This window comes from Sinocyclocheilus anshuiensis, unplaced genomic scaffold (assembly GCF_001515605.1).
Source record: "Sinocyclocheilus anshuiensis isolate Anshui unplaced genomic scaffold, SAMN03320099.WGS_v1.1 scaffold978, whole genome shotgun sequence".
Classification (NCBI taxonomy): Eukaryota; Metazoa; Chordata; class Actinopteri; order Cypriniformes; family Cyprinidae; genus Sinocyclocheilus; species Sinocyclocheilus anshuiensis.
This window is the reverse complement of record NW_015537965.1, coordinates 384,066-402,423: the sequence shown is the minus strand read 5'-3', so window position 1 is coordinate 402,423 and position 18,358 is coordinate 384,066. Positions and strand designations below refer to the sequence as shown.

General features: G+C 35.9%; 1 protein-coding gene across 1 annotated transcript in view; it reads right to left on the bottom strand.

The window, feature by feature from the left end:
• Window positions 1-17,694: 17,694 nt before the first annotated feature.
• The window catches only part of LOC107667994 (ammonium transporter Rh type C 1-like), a 4,001-nt gene continuing 3,337 nt past the window's right edge, over window positions 17,695-18,358 (bottom strand). Inside the window, exons 8-10 of the mRNA XM_016459729.1 lie at window positions 18,062-18,186; window positions 17,896-17,969; window positions 17,695-17,768 (exon numbers count right to left, since the gene is read on the bottom strand). Coding sequence (XP_016315215.1) covers window positions 17,896-17,969; window positions 18,062-18,186 — 199 coding nt within the window. The 3' untranslated portion in view covers window positions 17,695-17,768. The remainder of the gene's footprint in view (window positions 17,769-17,895; window positions 17,970-18,061; window positions 18,187-18,358) is intronic.

Below are 18,358 nucleotides of genomic sequence, written 5' to 3'. Positions count from 1 at the left end.
ATATATATATATATATAAAATGATGCTAATTTGATGTTTTAAAGTGATATTATTATTATTATTATTATTATTGCCTGTGAATATTTTAATATTACCTGCAATTACAGGTAATACAATTACCTGCAATATTGTAATACAATTAATATAAATAATATTGCAATAATTTATTATAATATTATTATTATCTAATACGTTTACACTTTATATTGATAGTCCACTTTAGACATTCTACTAGACATAAGCAACTTTGCAACTACATGTCAACTAATTGTGATTAGATTATTCGTAGGTTAGGGTTATGGTTAGTAGAATAAGTTGACGTACTTGAAAAATTACTTAGGCTATCTTATAGTCAGTAAAATGTCTAAAAAAATGTAAGAAGCTATTAACCCGACCGGCTACAATAATGACTGATAGATGACATAGTTGCAAAGTTAGAATGTATAAAAAGGACTATCAAAATGAAGTTTTACCTTTAATATAACCAAGCTGTGCGAATTCGCCCTGGTCTACCTTTTTCATCGTCATTATTACTCTTCTACCACAAGAGGGCCCTATTAGATTGCATTTCCTCTGGTACACTTGCTATATTTCTCATTTCAGTCTGAGTTTATGCCTCTCTGGATTTTGACCATTGTTACAGATATATGATAAGGTTACGTCACTGTCATTAGTATGAGAGAGAGAAGCAATAATGTCACGCTGCCTAACTCATAGTTGAGATCTAAGAAGGGAAGACAGGGGGAGGACATTTTGAGATAGTACGGTGGATATTTCGGACAGTTGTAGGAAGAGACAGGCATCGAGATATTCAGGGCTTTTCGAATATAGCTTTTTCAGAATATCATGTCATATCTTTGCACTGTCTGTGCTTCGCTGACTCACAAAATAAATATAGGAACAAATGTTTATTATTATTATTATTTTAGTTTGTTGAATCACTAGTAAAGGAGTGACTTAAGACAGATATTTGGATAAAAACAAACCTTTCTTCCACTGTACGAGTCTGGAAGAAATGTTATGTGACTTCTGCTGCTGGCTGAGTCTAATCTATGAGGTATGTTCACACAGCCACAGCTGGGACCACAAACCATTTCTGGTGTGCAGTGGGGGCACATCAGTCTTATCTTTACTGGGTCCCTTGGAGGAACATTCTGTTTAGACCTACAGACCTGGAATAACCTACTTCTCTCCATCCTCTGACCCCCTTCCATTCCTCTATGTGCCTCTATGAGAAATATAAAAATGCTGCATAATTCTTTCAGAATTTAGATTATAGGTTTATCTCTTATCAACATAAACTGACCCTTGTGTCTTTCCCATTCTGTTTGGCAAATTGGTCTTATGTAAGCATAATATTTTTTGTTGCATTGTCTGTATCAGTAGGCCACACAGATGAAGAAAAACATGGATTAATAAATGCTAAAGTTAATACAATGCTGAACATGTTTCTGCAGACAGCATTCTGAGTGAGTCTGTGTTCAGCAAGGGAATGTGTAGATTTCTGTTTTAGAGAAATGCCTTGTGCATCCTAATAAAGGACCAGCTGAAATCCCTATTTAATATAACAAGGTATTATGTATAGCAGATTACATAAATGTGGCATTGGTTTTCTTTCGATTTCCTACTTTCGCATTTATATTACCGTTTTAAATGCAGTATGTGTTTTTGGCACATAGGCTTAACGTTATCAACAGTCTGCAAGGCCATCACAGAATCAAACTCCCAAATGCTATTTGTTTTATTATACTGTTCCACATTCACATTAAATCTGACTATTATGCAGTCCATTTCATTTAACGACTGGAATCAAATGCAGTGGTGATAGTTGGTGCCATATTTGGTTATAGTAAATTGTAAAATTTTCATAACAGCCGTCCAAATGTTTCTGTTCGTGCTTAATGATTCAAATGAACGATGAAACAGAAAACCACTCCCAGCTGGGCCAAAAGGTTTCAGAACAAGTTGAGGGAAACATGAGAAAATCAGCGCTTAAGCTGAAGGCCCTGAGAAGCACAGCGGGTCTCGAAGTTCTTCCTCAGTTCAGACTATAATTGCCTGATGCACAATAGTGCACCTGAAACACGGCCAGAACACATTTACAACACCAGCAGTTACATACTGTATTTTTCAGCCAAAGAAATAACCTTACCTGAGCAGTATTTTAACAGAAACGGTTCCAAAAAAAAAACATCCCGAGGGATCCATGGGAGGCAAGAGGTGGACTATCAAAAACAGGAAGCAAGATTTATATAACTTATGTTAAAACTCACCGATTCCCTGTGGTTGATAATGTGTGGATGTGATGTGTCAGTTCATGACAAACACATATGTCAGCTTATCTCATTTTACTGGACTCCAGAAACTAAAAACAGGGTCTGTAATGCAGTGGCGAGCGGTGACTTTTTTAACCGGGTATGCGGAGTGTTAAGACCTCCTCAACCCCCCCCGGGTGTCGATTTAAAAGTATGCACATTTTCTACCTTATTTGTAAATGAAAATTCTTCTATCGTTTCAAGTTTATCCATTATTCGAATGCAAGAAACTACGTTTACATGTAGTTACGTTATGATATGTAATCAGAGGATGGGGAGATGGGGGGATTCCCCCGGTCTCTCTGCAACAGCTAAATTATGTTTTTTATTCCCAGTGAATAGGTGTAATGATCAATCCACTGAAGGCGAGTTGAAGTGAGAACCCAAGTGCAATTTATTTACAAGTGATCCAAACATCCAAACATTATCCAAACAGACGAAGACTAGATACACAGACTTGACTTGAACAGACTTGACCAGGCATAAACAGACTTGACTCACCGACAGCGGGTTACAACATCAATACACAACCAGAGACAATGGCTACTTATAGCAAACAAGAGGGTCACATGACAAGAACAAACCAATGGGAAACAAGACACATGACCTAGACAACCAATCAGAACATGACACAAAGAACAGAGGAACCAATGGCACGAAGACAAGAGGGCAAGGGAAGCATGACACTAATAGCATGAAATAATTCCAAAATAAAAGACATGAAAACATGAACATGAAACAAAACCCAAACACAAAACCCCACATTACAATAGGAGTTAAAACTCCCATGCTTAATGCAAAATACCCAAAAATCTTTAAAATATTGCAAAGTAACGTTGCAACCTTGCAAACAATAATACAATCAGAGAAGGCATTTAACTGTAAGCCACACCAGCATACGCAAAACAAAGGGAACAATATGATGTTTTCTTATTATTAAAATTGTATATAGCCCACGTTTTTTATAAACATTTTTTTTTATTTACCGCTTAGGCAATAACGTCGACACAATAACGTATATCTTCAACATACGTTGTCTATGACCAAAAATGTAAGAAGATATGTTTCCAGTAGACTTTTAAAATTTGCTTTGCTTGAGAAAACAAAAATATACAGTTACAGTGTTTTTTATTTTATTTTTTATTTTGATTTAGTCGAGTTGGTTTTGCATCAAACTCAATGTGATTTTCGGCAGTCAAGGTCTGGCAGCAACAGCGCATTTTTCCGCTTGGGCGAGCGCTTTGCGAACAGTTTACCTTGCGCATTAAATCTGCCGCAGACCAGCAAATCACTGAGAACGCGCTATAATCCTGAAGAGTCATAGCCTATGGTCATAGCAACATAGCGGAGGCGAGAAAGCTGCGGAGAATCCGCTCGCCTGGAAGCAACCATAACTGACATAGATTTACAGAAAATTACTGCCGTTTTTCATCGCTTATTTATACATGGGGGTTTTGTTACTGTTTTGGGGAAATACGTTATTTATGAACCATTCATGATGGCGCCGCAAATGGCAGCCAGGACGCTGACTAACATAGTTATACTTATATTAAACTGCATACTTTGTAAATAACATATCTGCACACTAATAAACATATCTGTACATTTATCTAAACAATAATTTTTTTTCCTATACTTCTATTTCTGTATATAGTACATTATTCAATTTTTCTTTTTTTTATTATATTAGTGTTATATTACATCCCTACTGTGTTATTCCTATGTATGTCTGCACTATCATGTATGTCTGCACTATGTTTGTACTTTCTATTACACTGGTAGCTCCTGTCGTCAAGTCAAATTCCTTGTGTGTGTAAACATACTTGGTAATAAAGCTCTTCTGATTCTGATTCTGATTCATATTAAAGGTACACACAGGCTTAAACCAACACTTCATACTTACTATAGCCTACAGTTGTAGGCAATGTGGAAAGAGCAGTATGTCCGAATTCCAAGGCTGCATCTGAAATTACTTCCCTATGATATAGTTTGCAAGAAACAATGTGTGAAAAGAACAGTGCATGCAAATTAACAGTATTCACAAAACAGTACGCAAATATGATGTGTGACGCTGTAGGTCACATGACACTATACACATTCATACTATACAGAAGTAATACATTCTCACTTCCAACTCGTGAGAGTCTTTACATATTGATGCTTGGTCAGGACACTTTGGTGTCACTTTTTGATGCACAGGGTACCCCTTTAGCGTCATTTTTCGATGTGCAGGGTCCTCCATTGATTTAAATAACAAACCTTTAGCATCGATATGCAGATACAAAAGGCATTGGGAATTTTATCGTCATGATTAAATTATATATTGGGTAATAATATTGCCATTATTGCATACATGTTGGGGTGTGATTTTTTTTTGTGTAAACAGTCACAGCAATTTTATTTACATTACACTATATACACATTTATGAGCACATAACCCAACCCCTGCCCCTAAACCTACCATTTGTCAATAAAACACAGGACATAACATGCAGGTGCAACTATAGCCATAACTTATTGAAAAAAATATGAATATTCCAAGTCTTCCGAAACTGTTATTCCAGAAAGGGTAGGTTTAGGGTAGGGGTGGGGTTACATGCTCCAATGAAAGTATAAATCTATATAAAATGATTTCTACCTTTACAGATGCATGCAAACAATTAAATTAAGGCAAACAACTGAAAGCAATGGAGGACCCTTCATGTCGAAAAGTGACACTAAAGGGTTACCCTTTGCGTTAAAAAATGGCGCTAAAGGGGTACCTTGAGTGTCAAAACGTGACTCCAAGGGGTCCTCCTGACCAAGCGTCAATATGTAACGAGTGAGAACGTTACAGAAGATACCTTTCTCTTGTTTGCAAAAAGTAGTACCTTCTCAGAGATGATGTGATTTTGGATGAAATTTGCACTGACAAATATAGTAGTCGTCTTGGAGTTATACTGACACCTAGTGGTGTGGATGTAATATCATGTAAAAGCGAACATTTCAGTTGCCAGTGCTACTGTATTAACAAAAATGTATAAACAATTAAATAAATATACAGAACAAAATAAAATAAAATAGACCATCCACAAAGTGAAAGTGTTGATATTACCGAGATACATGTGTTCTCAGCATATCTGCCACCATGAGGCTTCTCTGGCTAAAAATAAAACAGCGTTTATTAAGCTGATATGAGTCTATATCTCTAAGATTTGTTTTTAATGAGTGCACCTTTATATATTAAAAAAATAGTGGAACTAAATATCATCACATGATTATCATCTGTTTGGTAATATAATTATTTGTAAATGCTCTAATCTAAAGATTCTTTTTTATATTTATTTGTAATGTGTGTTTTTTCTGTCTGATCTAAATAAATACAGACAAAAGGGGTGCTAAAATCCATCAGCATGACTTGTGAATTCCTTCACTTGGTCAGAGGAAATGACATATGCTGGCCCACTGAAACCCCAAGATTTTCTAACAGTGCAAGAAGAAGGTACCACAGAGACGGTGATGAGAGTGAGAGCTAAACAAAGAGAAAAAGATAGTGGGGTGGTTTAAAAAGACTCAGTAGGATGTGTTGCCAGGGGAACAGGCTGCCTTGAGTTGCACGAGTAAGATAAGGGAATGGAACATCGGGGCAAGACAAAGTCCTTGGCCTCCGTTGATGTTTGGCTGATTGTGCTGAGGAGGCCATCTGAATTCTAATCACAGAACAAAATGAACAGGAATAAACAACAACTGGACAACATATTTCTATTTTTTGCTTTTCCTTTAGTCTCAACTTATAAACATCTTAGGACTCCAATATCATTTATTATACAATAATATAATACTTTATGTATTTATTTATTTATTTATTTATGTGTAAAATAGATGCATGCAAGATACATACATATACAATCATGCCTTGTTAAAAAGTGTACACATCACTAGTATAAAACTTAATTTTATATGATATCTGTATTTCTTATCATTAATTTACATACATTTACAAATAATTGGCTAGTAAAGAAAATTCTTATTTTTTATGCAAAGAGTGATAGGAAGCACATCCAATCTGGTGTAATTGAAAATGCTGTCATAGGCCTTTTTGTGCTCAGCTGCTTGTTTCCAGAATGCTTAGCCTAGTTATAGATCCGTGCAGGTGCTTAATTTTTCACTGCTCTTTTGGGAGAACAAACAAACACAGAAGCGTGTGCTCCCACATTACTCATGCTAATTGCTTTACATAAATCACTGTGGGGAAACTGACAGTAATCAACAAAAGACAAAATATGTGCTTTGGCGACCCAGCTTTCCTTTCCCCATTTCCTGCAGTTTTATGCCACATATCTGTGCCATCTTCTCAACTAAAGTCTTAAAGGAGCATTTTTCCTCTATTAAGTCACAAATTTCCATGATTGCACTAGGAAATAAGAAGTAAAGGGCAAAGGCTGCCAAGACCATTTCCATAAATGTAATTACTGAGAGGGAGAGGGAGAGGCCAAACCTCTGCCCTTTAACCACCTTCAAACAGAGCCACACACATTCTTAAATATACACAGAGAGAGAGAGAGATAGATAGAGAGAGAGAGACAGAGAGAGAGAGAGAGAGAGAGAGAGAGAGATGCTGCACCTAAAATGAAAATCATACAGCATCAGTGACACCATCATCTGTGGACTTTGCACATGCAATTCATATATCTTTCGTCAGGTATCTGCCCTATAAATACAGATAATGACTCTCATGGAATTTCTCTGCACAAAATAATAAAACCTCTCATCTTTTTTTCTGTATATTAAATTACCCAGCTGGACTAACCATCCAAGCTATTGGGTCACTGACAACCAAGTATAGATAACCATATTAGAAACAGAAAACCATCTTATCTATGTAAGTGTAATATATGGTACAGTAACTGCTAAAGCAATGGCTCTCAGCCAGTTGGTTGAGACCAAAAATCACCCTGTTAGACTAATCATCCAATCTACTGGGTCACTGCACTGACAACCAAGTCAGGGAGTCAACATTTGTAAATATCAAAATGAAATGAAATGAAATTAAAAAATAAAATAGTTATAATAAAAAGTCTAAATTGTTAACAAATAAATAAATAAGCACAGTTTTGATTTATATCACCCTTGTACATAAACACAGTTAATCATACTTGTCTGTTTATGAGAAGATCTCAGCATGAAGCTCTGTGGGATTTACATAATTTGCAAGTCAGTAGTGGGCTGAGGATAGTTTAAGATTGTGAACTCCGCATTGACTCGCTTATAGCTTAAACATATTTCTGACATGGAGAAATGTATAATTGAATCAGAGCCGCATGGTTCAATTCCAATGTCAAAGGCATGTAAAATACTTCATAATGATTTGCCCTTCTCAGTTTGTGTTCAGATGAAAAAGCAATGCAGTGTTTATTCTGAAGCTACTCAGGTACTTGAAAGCAAATTAATTTCATATTTAAATGTATGAATCTGTAGCATAACAAAATGCACATAAATCTCAAATCAGTGACATCTGCTATACATCACCCTCTTTTGATGTTTAGCTGATGAAAAGAATTAGTCTTAAACCGAGATGCCAGCAGACAGAGGTTATGTCAAGCCTTTTGATCATATAACGTAGTATACAGATTAAAGGCTTGACAATAAATTGAAAACTTCTTTTGAATGTTTGTGAACATAGATAGAACTTTACCATTCATATACAGTATAAGAGAGGATAACTATATTTTATTGCATTAGGTTGCAGCAGATTTTAGAATAACCACAAATCTTGTTAAACTTCAACGCCATCCACATTTCTAATTCCAAGCTTTAGTACAAGGAAGTAAGTCTGGGTATACCATTCATTAATATTTCATCTTCTCTCATTCAAATGTAATTTAACACAAACAAAAAAGATAGTGTATGCGTATTTGGTTTGTATTATTAAAAACAGGCTGAAAATGTTGATATTTTTCCAAATTATGATATTTATTTCTCATCACAATTCTTATCTCTCTTGTACCCCAGAGGCAGGTTCATCAAAATACTGAGCATGTGAAATATTTTATGCTGAGAGCACTTCACTATCCCACACAAGACTGCACAAACATATTGACAGAAGACTGCAGGTGACTAATTTTTTATATTTATTTGTAATGTGTGTTTTTTAAACAATGTGTGAATGATGCATTATAGTTATTAGGACATTCTTTCATACTCTTCATAATGAACCTCTTATTTATCTATCGCAAACCTCGAGACTGGAAATAACCAGTTGGGAGGTTTAAAGGAACACGCCACTATTTTTGAAAATAGGCTCATTTTTCAACTCCCCTAGAGTTAAACAGTTGAGTTTTACCGTTTTCGAATCCATTCAGCCGTGTCTGGCGGTAGCACTTTTAGCTGACCAAAATGACCAAAGAGTTATTTTTCCTATTTAAAACTTGACTCTCAGTATAAGAGAGGATAACTATATTTTATTGCATTAGGTTGCAGCAGATTTTAGAATAACCACAAATCTTGTTAAACTTCAACGCCATCCACATTTCTAATTCCAAGCTTTAGTACAAGGAAGTAAGTCTGGGTATACCATTCATTAATATTTCATCTTCTCTCATTCAAATGTAATTTAACACAAACAAAAAAGATAGTGTATGCGTATTTGGTTTGTATTATTAAAAACAGGCTGAAAATGTTGATATTTTTCCAAATTATGATATTTATTTCTCATCACAATTCTTATCTCTCTTGTACCCCAGAGGCAGGTTCATCAAAATACTGAGCATGTGAAATATTTTATGCTGAGAGCACTTCACTATCCCACACAAGACTGCACAAACATATTGACAGAAGACTGCAGGTGACTAATTTTTTATATTTATTTGTAATGTGTGTTTTTTAAACAATGTGTGAATGATGCATTATAGTTATTAGGACATTCTTTCATACTCTTCATAATGAACCTCTTATTTATCTATCGCAAACCTCGAGACTGGAAATAACCAGTTGGGAGGTTTAAAGGAACACGCCACTATTTTTGAAAATAGGCTCATTTTTCAACTCCCCTAGAGTTAAACAGTTGAGTTTTACCGTTTTCGAATCCATTCAGCCGTGTCTGGCGGTAGCACTTTTAGCTGACCAAAATGACCAAAGAGTTATTTTTCCTATTTAAAACTTGACTCTTCTGTAGTTACATAGTGTACTAAGACCGACGGAAAATGAAAAGTTGCGATTTTCTAGGCCGATATGGCTAGGAACTATACTCTCATTCCGGCGTAATAATCAAGGAACTTTGCTGCCGTACCATGGGTGCAGCAGGCGCAATGATATTACGCAGTGCCTGAAAATAGTCCCCAGCTAGGTAATATGAAAAATATCTAAACTCTTTGGTCATTTTTGAGCGAGATGCTAACGGTCTAATCAGATTCAATGATCTATGCTAAGCTGCAGCTAAAAGTGCTACCGCCAGACCCGGAGATCGGCTGAATGGATTCGAAAATGGTAAAACTCAACTTTTTAACTCTAGGGGACTTGGAAAATGAGCCTATTTTCAAAAATAGTGGTGTGTTCCTTTAAGGGTGGGCCGTGGGGATGAATGATGACAGAAGGAATGGCACGCTAGCGTGCAAAAGAAGGCTACCTGTCCACCCCACTTACGCACTTGACGTGATTTGTGAGTCAGCTGCGAAGAACCTGCGCAGCTTGTGTAGAAAAAACCATGAACAGGTGTAGTAAAAGACCGATGCAGCTGGGATTTGCTTGTGAAGCAAACAGCTCAGCTGGGGATTGGATTTCTGAACAAAAATCTGTCCGACTTGTACATTGCCAAGCATTAATCTATACAAATAATAATTGGTCCACATGCTCTCCTTTATTTTTGTGCCTTGGTGCTGCGCTCCAACTGTTATAAGTATATTTGAAATCTTGGAACATGAACTTGGTGAAGCCATATCTCATGAGGTCTTTCAACTGTTTCAATTATTCACTTTCTAGTTAGTGAGGGGAAGCAAATTTGTGATGTCACTGTTACAAGAATAATCTGCATGTATAACAAGCGATGACAAGGACAACAGATGGCACGCACAATGCTTAAATATCTTGTCAGATGTTTACAGGCTTGATTGAAGTCTTTTTTATGTGATGTTGGGATGCTAGTGAATATATCCCACAGATTTGCAAATAGATTTTGAAATAAGCAGAAAGCTGCATCAAATTTCCATTGAGCTGGCTGAAGATAAGACCACAAGTCTTACATAAAAGGTACAAAAATGACTTCTTTTGAGTGGGTTTACTAATGCATTCAAGCATGCAAGTTGTATATTAGCCAAATGAGCAAACTAATAAACAGTTATTGAGTTATCTTATGTCTATGTGAAAGTTTACAAGTAAAGGATAATGTACAATCAGCTGGACACTGCAAAATAAATTAATACATACCTAGTCTTGAAATATATTTGAGTTTAAATTATTTCATTATTTTACCAGGAGCTTATATTATCTTCAAGCTTTCTCTAAGAAAAAAACAAGAAGAAAAAAAAAACAAGATGAACACTGATTCTTAAGTCCTCTGAAGTCATTTTCAATACAGTCAAAAACAGACGCAAGACTGCACCAGTTGCACTTGAAACAAGAAAGCAGCGCTACCAAGTGATGGGAAGATCAGATGATTTCACTGATTGGATCTTAAATCTTGATCATCAGAAATGAACTAGCCTTTATACAAAGTCTTTTTGTGAATGTTAATTTGAGGAGAGTTTAATTTAACATTTGCATACTCAAATTCAAATGTTTACCCTGCACACATACAATGGAGGAAAATGAACCCATATATGGGCTGATACCATATAAGGAAGGCTATGTAAGTGAAGCATAATCATTTTTAACGTCATTTTGGACCCGTATCCGGCTCCGCAGAGTTTAACTGGTTTTAAAACCACAGCTTTTTGAGAATAAATAATAAAACACAAACACCCCCATTGGTTATGTGAATTTTGTTGGTTTCAATCTTATATTTAAACGTGGAAAAGACTGGACACAATTTTACTTGGATTAAATTTTTTACATCTCAAAACGCTGCTATTTAAACAGTGGTGTGTAAACGTTTTATACAGACTGTATTTTCAATAACCAGTTCAGATCTTTTAATATATTCTACATTAGAAAATCATTACAATGCAGAAATTCAGCAAAGTCAGAAATTCACCTCCCAATTCCCTACTACTTCTTTGGATCAAAGTCATTCATTCATGTGTAGCGTCTGGACCAATCAAACACACAATTTTGTAAACAAACCACCTTAAGCGGCTAAGCTAACACGACTTAGCATAGATTCATCTTAGGCTAAGCTACCAAATACCTTTAACAATTAGGGGTTAGCACCCCTTTACTTGAAGCTTTTAAGTACAGCATGTATGTATGCAGTGTGAAGTAATTTGAATTTAACCTAGGTAAATGATCTCAAGCAACAGATCACGGCGGTAGCCCACAAGGACCCCAGCAGAATGGAGTTACACTTCAAAAGGCTCTGACAGCTGCTGAAGAGCATATTTCCCCATGAGCTGATTCGCTACACATGAACAAAAGGATGTTGCACATGTGCGATCACACACACACACACACACACACACACACACACACACACACACACACACACACTAAAGTTGTATAAAAAATTCAATCAAAATAAACAAATTGTTTATGAACAACCCACTGACGCTTTCAGTTCCCCAAATATACATATCAGAATATTATATCAAAGTGCTGAATGTTGCAATTGACCAAAAGTAAGTATTCCAGACAGCCATGCAATAAGGGAAAAATAAACAGCCCTGAGCATAAATGTTCACAGGTAAATGTCAGTTTTAAGGAAGCGTTTTAAAGGCATATTAGTCAATGAAAATATCCAGGGAAACTAGGTTGACGCTGTAGGTAAACACTATGTATACATCTGCATATTTGCATAGACGATTGGGGCTCCCTAAAGTAATTGAGTTAGGTTTTTCCACAGGCAACCCTGATTTGAATAACCGGCACCAAACTCACTGCATGGGTAATGCAGCGTTCTCATTTGTAAGAAAAACACAAAGTTGATTTTTTTGCTTGTCTTTAGGGAATGTGGGGGAGAGTTGAATGAGTGTGCTGAATACAATGATTATTTTCTTAATTAACTTTTTGTTATGACAGGTTGATGATCCAGTTCAACCATACTAATAAGCAAAAATTACTCTAGACAAACATTTGTGTGTCTTTTTTTATTGCTGAAATTTCTTCTACTGTACGGACGTAAATTTACTTTCCCTTCAGCCTGAGGCTTATTCATTTCACTGTTGGTGTGAAAAGGCTTTTATATTTGCCAAAAATATAACTTTTTTATTTTAAAAACAAACAAGCAAGCCCTGTCCAGATTTAAAAAGTAACGCAAAAGTAACATAACACATTACTTTCCATAAAAAGTAACTAAGTAATGTAATTAGTTACTTTTTTTATGGAGTAACACAATATTGTAATGCATTACTTTTAAAAGTAACACTGGATTGATTATAAATTCATAATTAGCCATAATTGGTCTTTTCAACCATAAAGTGTAATGCAACAACAACAATTATAATTCTTCAATCGATTTTTTTTTTCAAGAAAGTGTAACACGTGGATTCTTTAAAAACATGCAACACAAATCCATCATACTTGTGTACATTTTCCTCAAGTGGAAGCACATGTTTTCTCTGTGTGTGTGTTGAATTCTTACCACAGCGTGGAGCTCTCTCTCTATCTAGCTGATTGTTCTCCTTTGCCAATAAGTAGTGGAAAGAGGCTCAGATGGATGTTCCTCATTTAAAAACACAGCTGGATTGCAGTCACCTCCTGGACCACTGCTTTCAGACCTGAGTCTTTCACTCACAGCTGCTGAAAGACCTCTAAAATATTACAAGGCTAACCTCAAAAATTCAGGTGCATGGGATTTTGTCTTCACCGGCATGGGAATAAAAATATTGAACTAACCCCTTGTGTTGCAACTTTCAGCCCATTTACAAAACATTCTGAGATTTCTTCCCAAAATGAAGGACTTGGGCGTTAACGACCGTGTTCTTCATGGCTGCAGCTCTTTGGTTATTATGCATATTTGCATATTTTAGTGCTCCTGTGTTAGCTCTGTGGGAGATACAATGATGTAAACAAAGCCCGTTGGCTTCAGGATATCCTCCTCAACCATCCACAGAGGCTTTTGTTCATGTAATCCTCTTTGCTCTCAGCTGTTACAAAACAAGGGACCACAATCAGGTCTCATTGCGACTAGCATGTGTAGGTCTACAACAAAGGAGACACCTTAAAAAGGGACCATCCTTCTTGATCTGTATATCCACGTCTACATAATAATTATAAATGATTACCCCATTTGTTTCCCCTGAAATAATTCAAATGAATGTTAATTATTTATACTAATCAAGCACCCTATCATCAATTACAAGGAGATCTCACTTCCATTTGCACTTGCAAAAGTTTTGTTTTCATAATTTCTGCACAACAGCTTATTAAATTCTCTAGCGTAAATGTAATTGTTCTTCGGGGTTTCAATTTTGCAAGTACTTATTTTTCATTATTTAAAAGTAGGAGTCCCCCTTCAACCTAGGTAATAAAAAATGCCCCATATTCTGTTAATAGTGATACATGGTCTTAGTCATTTATTTTTAGGGTGGTCTGATGCACATAACTTATTGTTCTGACAAATCCAATTTTGAGAGAAGTATTTTACTGTAAATACGTTCTGACTGCTCTGACTGTTCTGATCTCTCAGATGATAACTTACTCAACTGCATGGGGACCGACGTAATTTCCAGTAACTTTCCATGACTGGATATACCTGCACAACCAGAAACCATCTGCTTTGGGAACAAATAATGCATGGTTTACACTATAACTCTTTTGTTTCCTAATACATGACAGACAGTCTCACGCGAAATGATGCTCAGCAACTACAGGTAGCTATGAAACTATGCACAATAGTGCATCTGATATTCTCAAAAGGGGAGTGGCTAGAAAAACGGTGTATGATTTCATTTGAAACTATTTTCCCTCAGAAATTGCTAGTAAATGGGTTGGACTTTATTTTACAGTACATGCACTTACATGTACTTACGGCGTACTTACCTAAGAAAGTAGGTTAGTTTTAGGGGTAGGTTCAGGGTTAGTAGTACCTAGTTATTACCTAGTTATTGTAATTACTATAAAAACTAAATAGTATGCACATGCGGAACAGGACTGTAATTAAGTGCTATGTTACAAATAATTACAACGAAACTGCAAGTAGCTGATTAAATTAAATTATTTTTTTATTTTGAATACAAACAAGAATGCAAATTTAAGCAATTTCCTTCACTGTTGATTCCCTAAAAACCTACTGGCAATGATATACATGTTACTAACAACTGTTATTCAGGTGCTTACATAATAACTAAAAATCCCTTAATAGTGAGTGACGTGACATGTGGCCAAGTATGTACCCATACTTGGAATTAGTGCCCTGCATTTATCCCATCCAAAGTGTACACACACAGCAGTAAACACACACACACCGTGAACACACACCCGGAGCAGTGGGCAGCCATTTTTTTGCTGCGGCGCCCGGGGAGCAGTTGGGGGTTCGGTGCCTTGCTCAAGGGCACCTCAGTCGTGGTATTGAAGGTGGGAGAGAGCGCTGTACATTCACTCCCCCCACCTACAATTCCTGCCGGTACGAGACTCGAACCCGCAACCTTTTGGGTTATGAGTCCGACTCTCTAACCATTAGGCCACGACTTCCCTTAATATGTATTATTAGGCTTTTGGAAGAAGCAGTATAAGAAGTTGCAATGAATAAAATACATATACTGTAAGACTTCAAAAATAAATAGATATTCAAATATATTATACATGGGTTTTAGTCATCTCAGCCACTAGTAAGCAAACATTGCATAACCTACTGTAGATACATCACCGATTACCGAAGAAGCACAGTAAAAACATGATACACTACTTGAGAATGGACACTAGTACAGGATAAGAAGTAGAGGATGACTCAAAAAGTTCACACAGAACACACTATTTATTAAAGTTGTAGTGCCAAGAAGTTAGACTGATCAGGTTAAAGGGGGAAGGTTTCATTTTCAAACACTTTGACGACTTGCAGCTCTGATATATAAAACAGGGATCAAATTACAGCAATTAATTTGCATTATCACAAGGTTGTCTAAAGGGGGAATCATTATCTATGAGAGCCTTTGATCAGAGTAGAAGTTTATCAACAACCAGTCAGCCACTTATAGAACTTTCTGACCATGTGTAAGCAACTCTTACAGTAAAGTAAACTGACTGTATAATTACCATAGTACTGCAGATAATGATGATAATGATAAAAATAATGAAACTTCACATTTGAAAAAAGAAAATGTAAAAACTGTATAGGCTATGTAGAAAATAGGAAGACTGATTGGTCTTTCATGTTATGATTTCATGTTAGTGAAACAGCTAACGATTCAGTAAACAAGTAACACAGAGTAAAAGTAAAATAAAGGGTGTCTGTTGTTTTTGTTAAAGGGATAGTTCACCCAAAAATGAAAATTCTGTCATTAATTACTCACCCTCATGTCGTTCCAAACCCGTAATACCTTCGTTCGTCTTTGGAATACAAATTAAGATATTTTTGATGGAGTCTGAGAGCTCTCTGACCCTCCATAGACAGCAAGGATATTACCACGATCAACGCACAGAAACGTAGCAAGGACATCGGTAAAATAGTCCATGTGACATCAGGGGTTCAACCGTAATTTTACGAAGCTACGAGAATACTTTTTGTGTGAAAAGAAAACAATAATAACATCATTTATTCAACAATTCTTCTCCCCAAGTTACCGTCTTCCGCCATTTTGGAGAGTACCCCAGAACGTAATCAATGTAATCAGCATTGTTTACGTTCAGTAGACAGCACGCACATGCTGAACGTAAAAAAACGCTGATTACATTGATTACAGAATTTTCATTTTTGGGTGAACTAACCCTTTAAAAATTGTACAATAACATGTAGCCTACATAGCCTATTTGAATATCTGTTACAATTGCTTGAAATATTTTTATTTAATTATGAAAACATATTAGAGCAGTCATTTTGGATTTAGTTTGAAGCTGTATCAGTCAATTTCAAGGGCAGACATCAACACATTATCTAGTCTGCACAGAGCATTGACTAAAAGTCTAAATCTAAAAGTCTGCCTCACTTGTTACCTCCTCCCACCCACTTTTCTAAGCGCTTCCTTTTAGGCAAAAAGTTTAGGTCAATTAGAGCAAAAAACACCAGCTGTGTAGCTAATCCGGTCCACAGAGTCTGTTCTCTTTTCTCAGTTTTTGCACCATCCCTAATTTTATCCATGACAACTTTCAAAGAAATGTCATAAACATTCATTTCTCTGGTGTGTTAAAAAAAAATCCAACTAGTTAAATTTCTTGCCAATGCTAGAAAAGTTTATTGTTAACAAAGACAAGGGACAAGGGAGGACACAAGAGACTATCCATATTAGTAGACAACGATTTTAGTGACAATAAATGCAAAGAATGATTCCAAGACATCATCTAGAGAGATCTGATGCTGTCTAATGGGAATGATCATTTATTATTTTAATGAACTGGACTCTTGCCCAAACAGTTTTGATGAATATGTAGCTCTCAACATTCCAGACAGTCGGAAGTTTCTTTGCTCACAGAGTGTTCCTTCAAATAAAGGCCTCAGGCAAATATGCAAATTCACCTGTCAAAGCCAATCTCGTTGTAGCGTCAACATCCTTCAGTGCTCAAAAATGTAGAAAAAAAAACAAAACTGATATATGATAAAAAAAATAATTGACTTTATTAGGGAGGTTAAATAACACGGGTAGTTAACAAAAGAAAATGCAATTAATATTGAACTGATATACAGTATATAGTTAGATTGCAAACAAAGATAAGATAAAGTTTCACATCATTGGTGTAGGAATATAAAGCATTAAAAAGGAAATAAACACGTTTGGATTAGTTTTTGTGGAAGTAGCAGTGGCAACATAGTCAGGTGCTACAGACAAAATGCTTTAGGATTATGACATTGTACAACCCACAGCACATGACCGACTTAAACATTTCCATTGAGTATCTTATCTAGTCTCAATCTGTAAACCCGTCATCATTCGTATTCAAACATCATTCACAGCTGAAGTTCTGCAGGAAGTGGAGTTTTTCAGGGTGTTTTTTTCTTGATATCTACTTCGTTGATATCTGTGTACATAAGAGATTCCAACAGTTTTACAGAAAGTATTTACATTAAATATTTTTAAGCAGCAATTTCTTAATCTCTTAACTGCAATTTGATATTAATTTCATATCAAGTGACTTTAAACTTAACAACATATATACTCACGCATCTGGCATGCCTCTTGTGTGGTTCATGTTTGGGTGTCTAGAGAGAATATTCTCATCCTCATCCTCAGGAACCTAAAAATAAACAACACAAATTCTATTATTTATAAATTCTAAGTAATCTTTTGTCATAGAAATCCTCAAATTTATCAGTTCTGTTTAACTTAATACCATGTAGTTAATCTAAAAACACTTTTCTTACCTACCAGTAAACTTCATCATCAAAGCAGTTGGCGTCTGCTGGGTCTCCCCAGATTGGCAGCTTTAATATCCCACCTGGAAAATTACACAGCATAAAATGACAGCTCTAATGCATATTTATAAAAACACCTAAAGTAGTTTACCTGTTTAACTTTATCTGCACTCACCAACCAAAGCTCCACCTACAAGGCCAAATGCTATTGCTACAAAAAGACCAGCTGCCTGGTAACCACCCTGAATGTTGACTGTCCTGTTAGCAACGGCTTCCTTGAAGTCGAAAGTGTTAATCAACCTGAACAGAAACCACGGTATGACACGTCACGCAATAGTTTGCTTTCATTTTATATACTGCAACAGTACTAACAGAAGCCAACTGTGACTGTGTGTGTATACATATATAAATATATATATATATATATATATATATATATACACAGAACAAAATTATAAACGCACCACTTTTT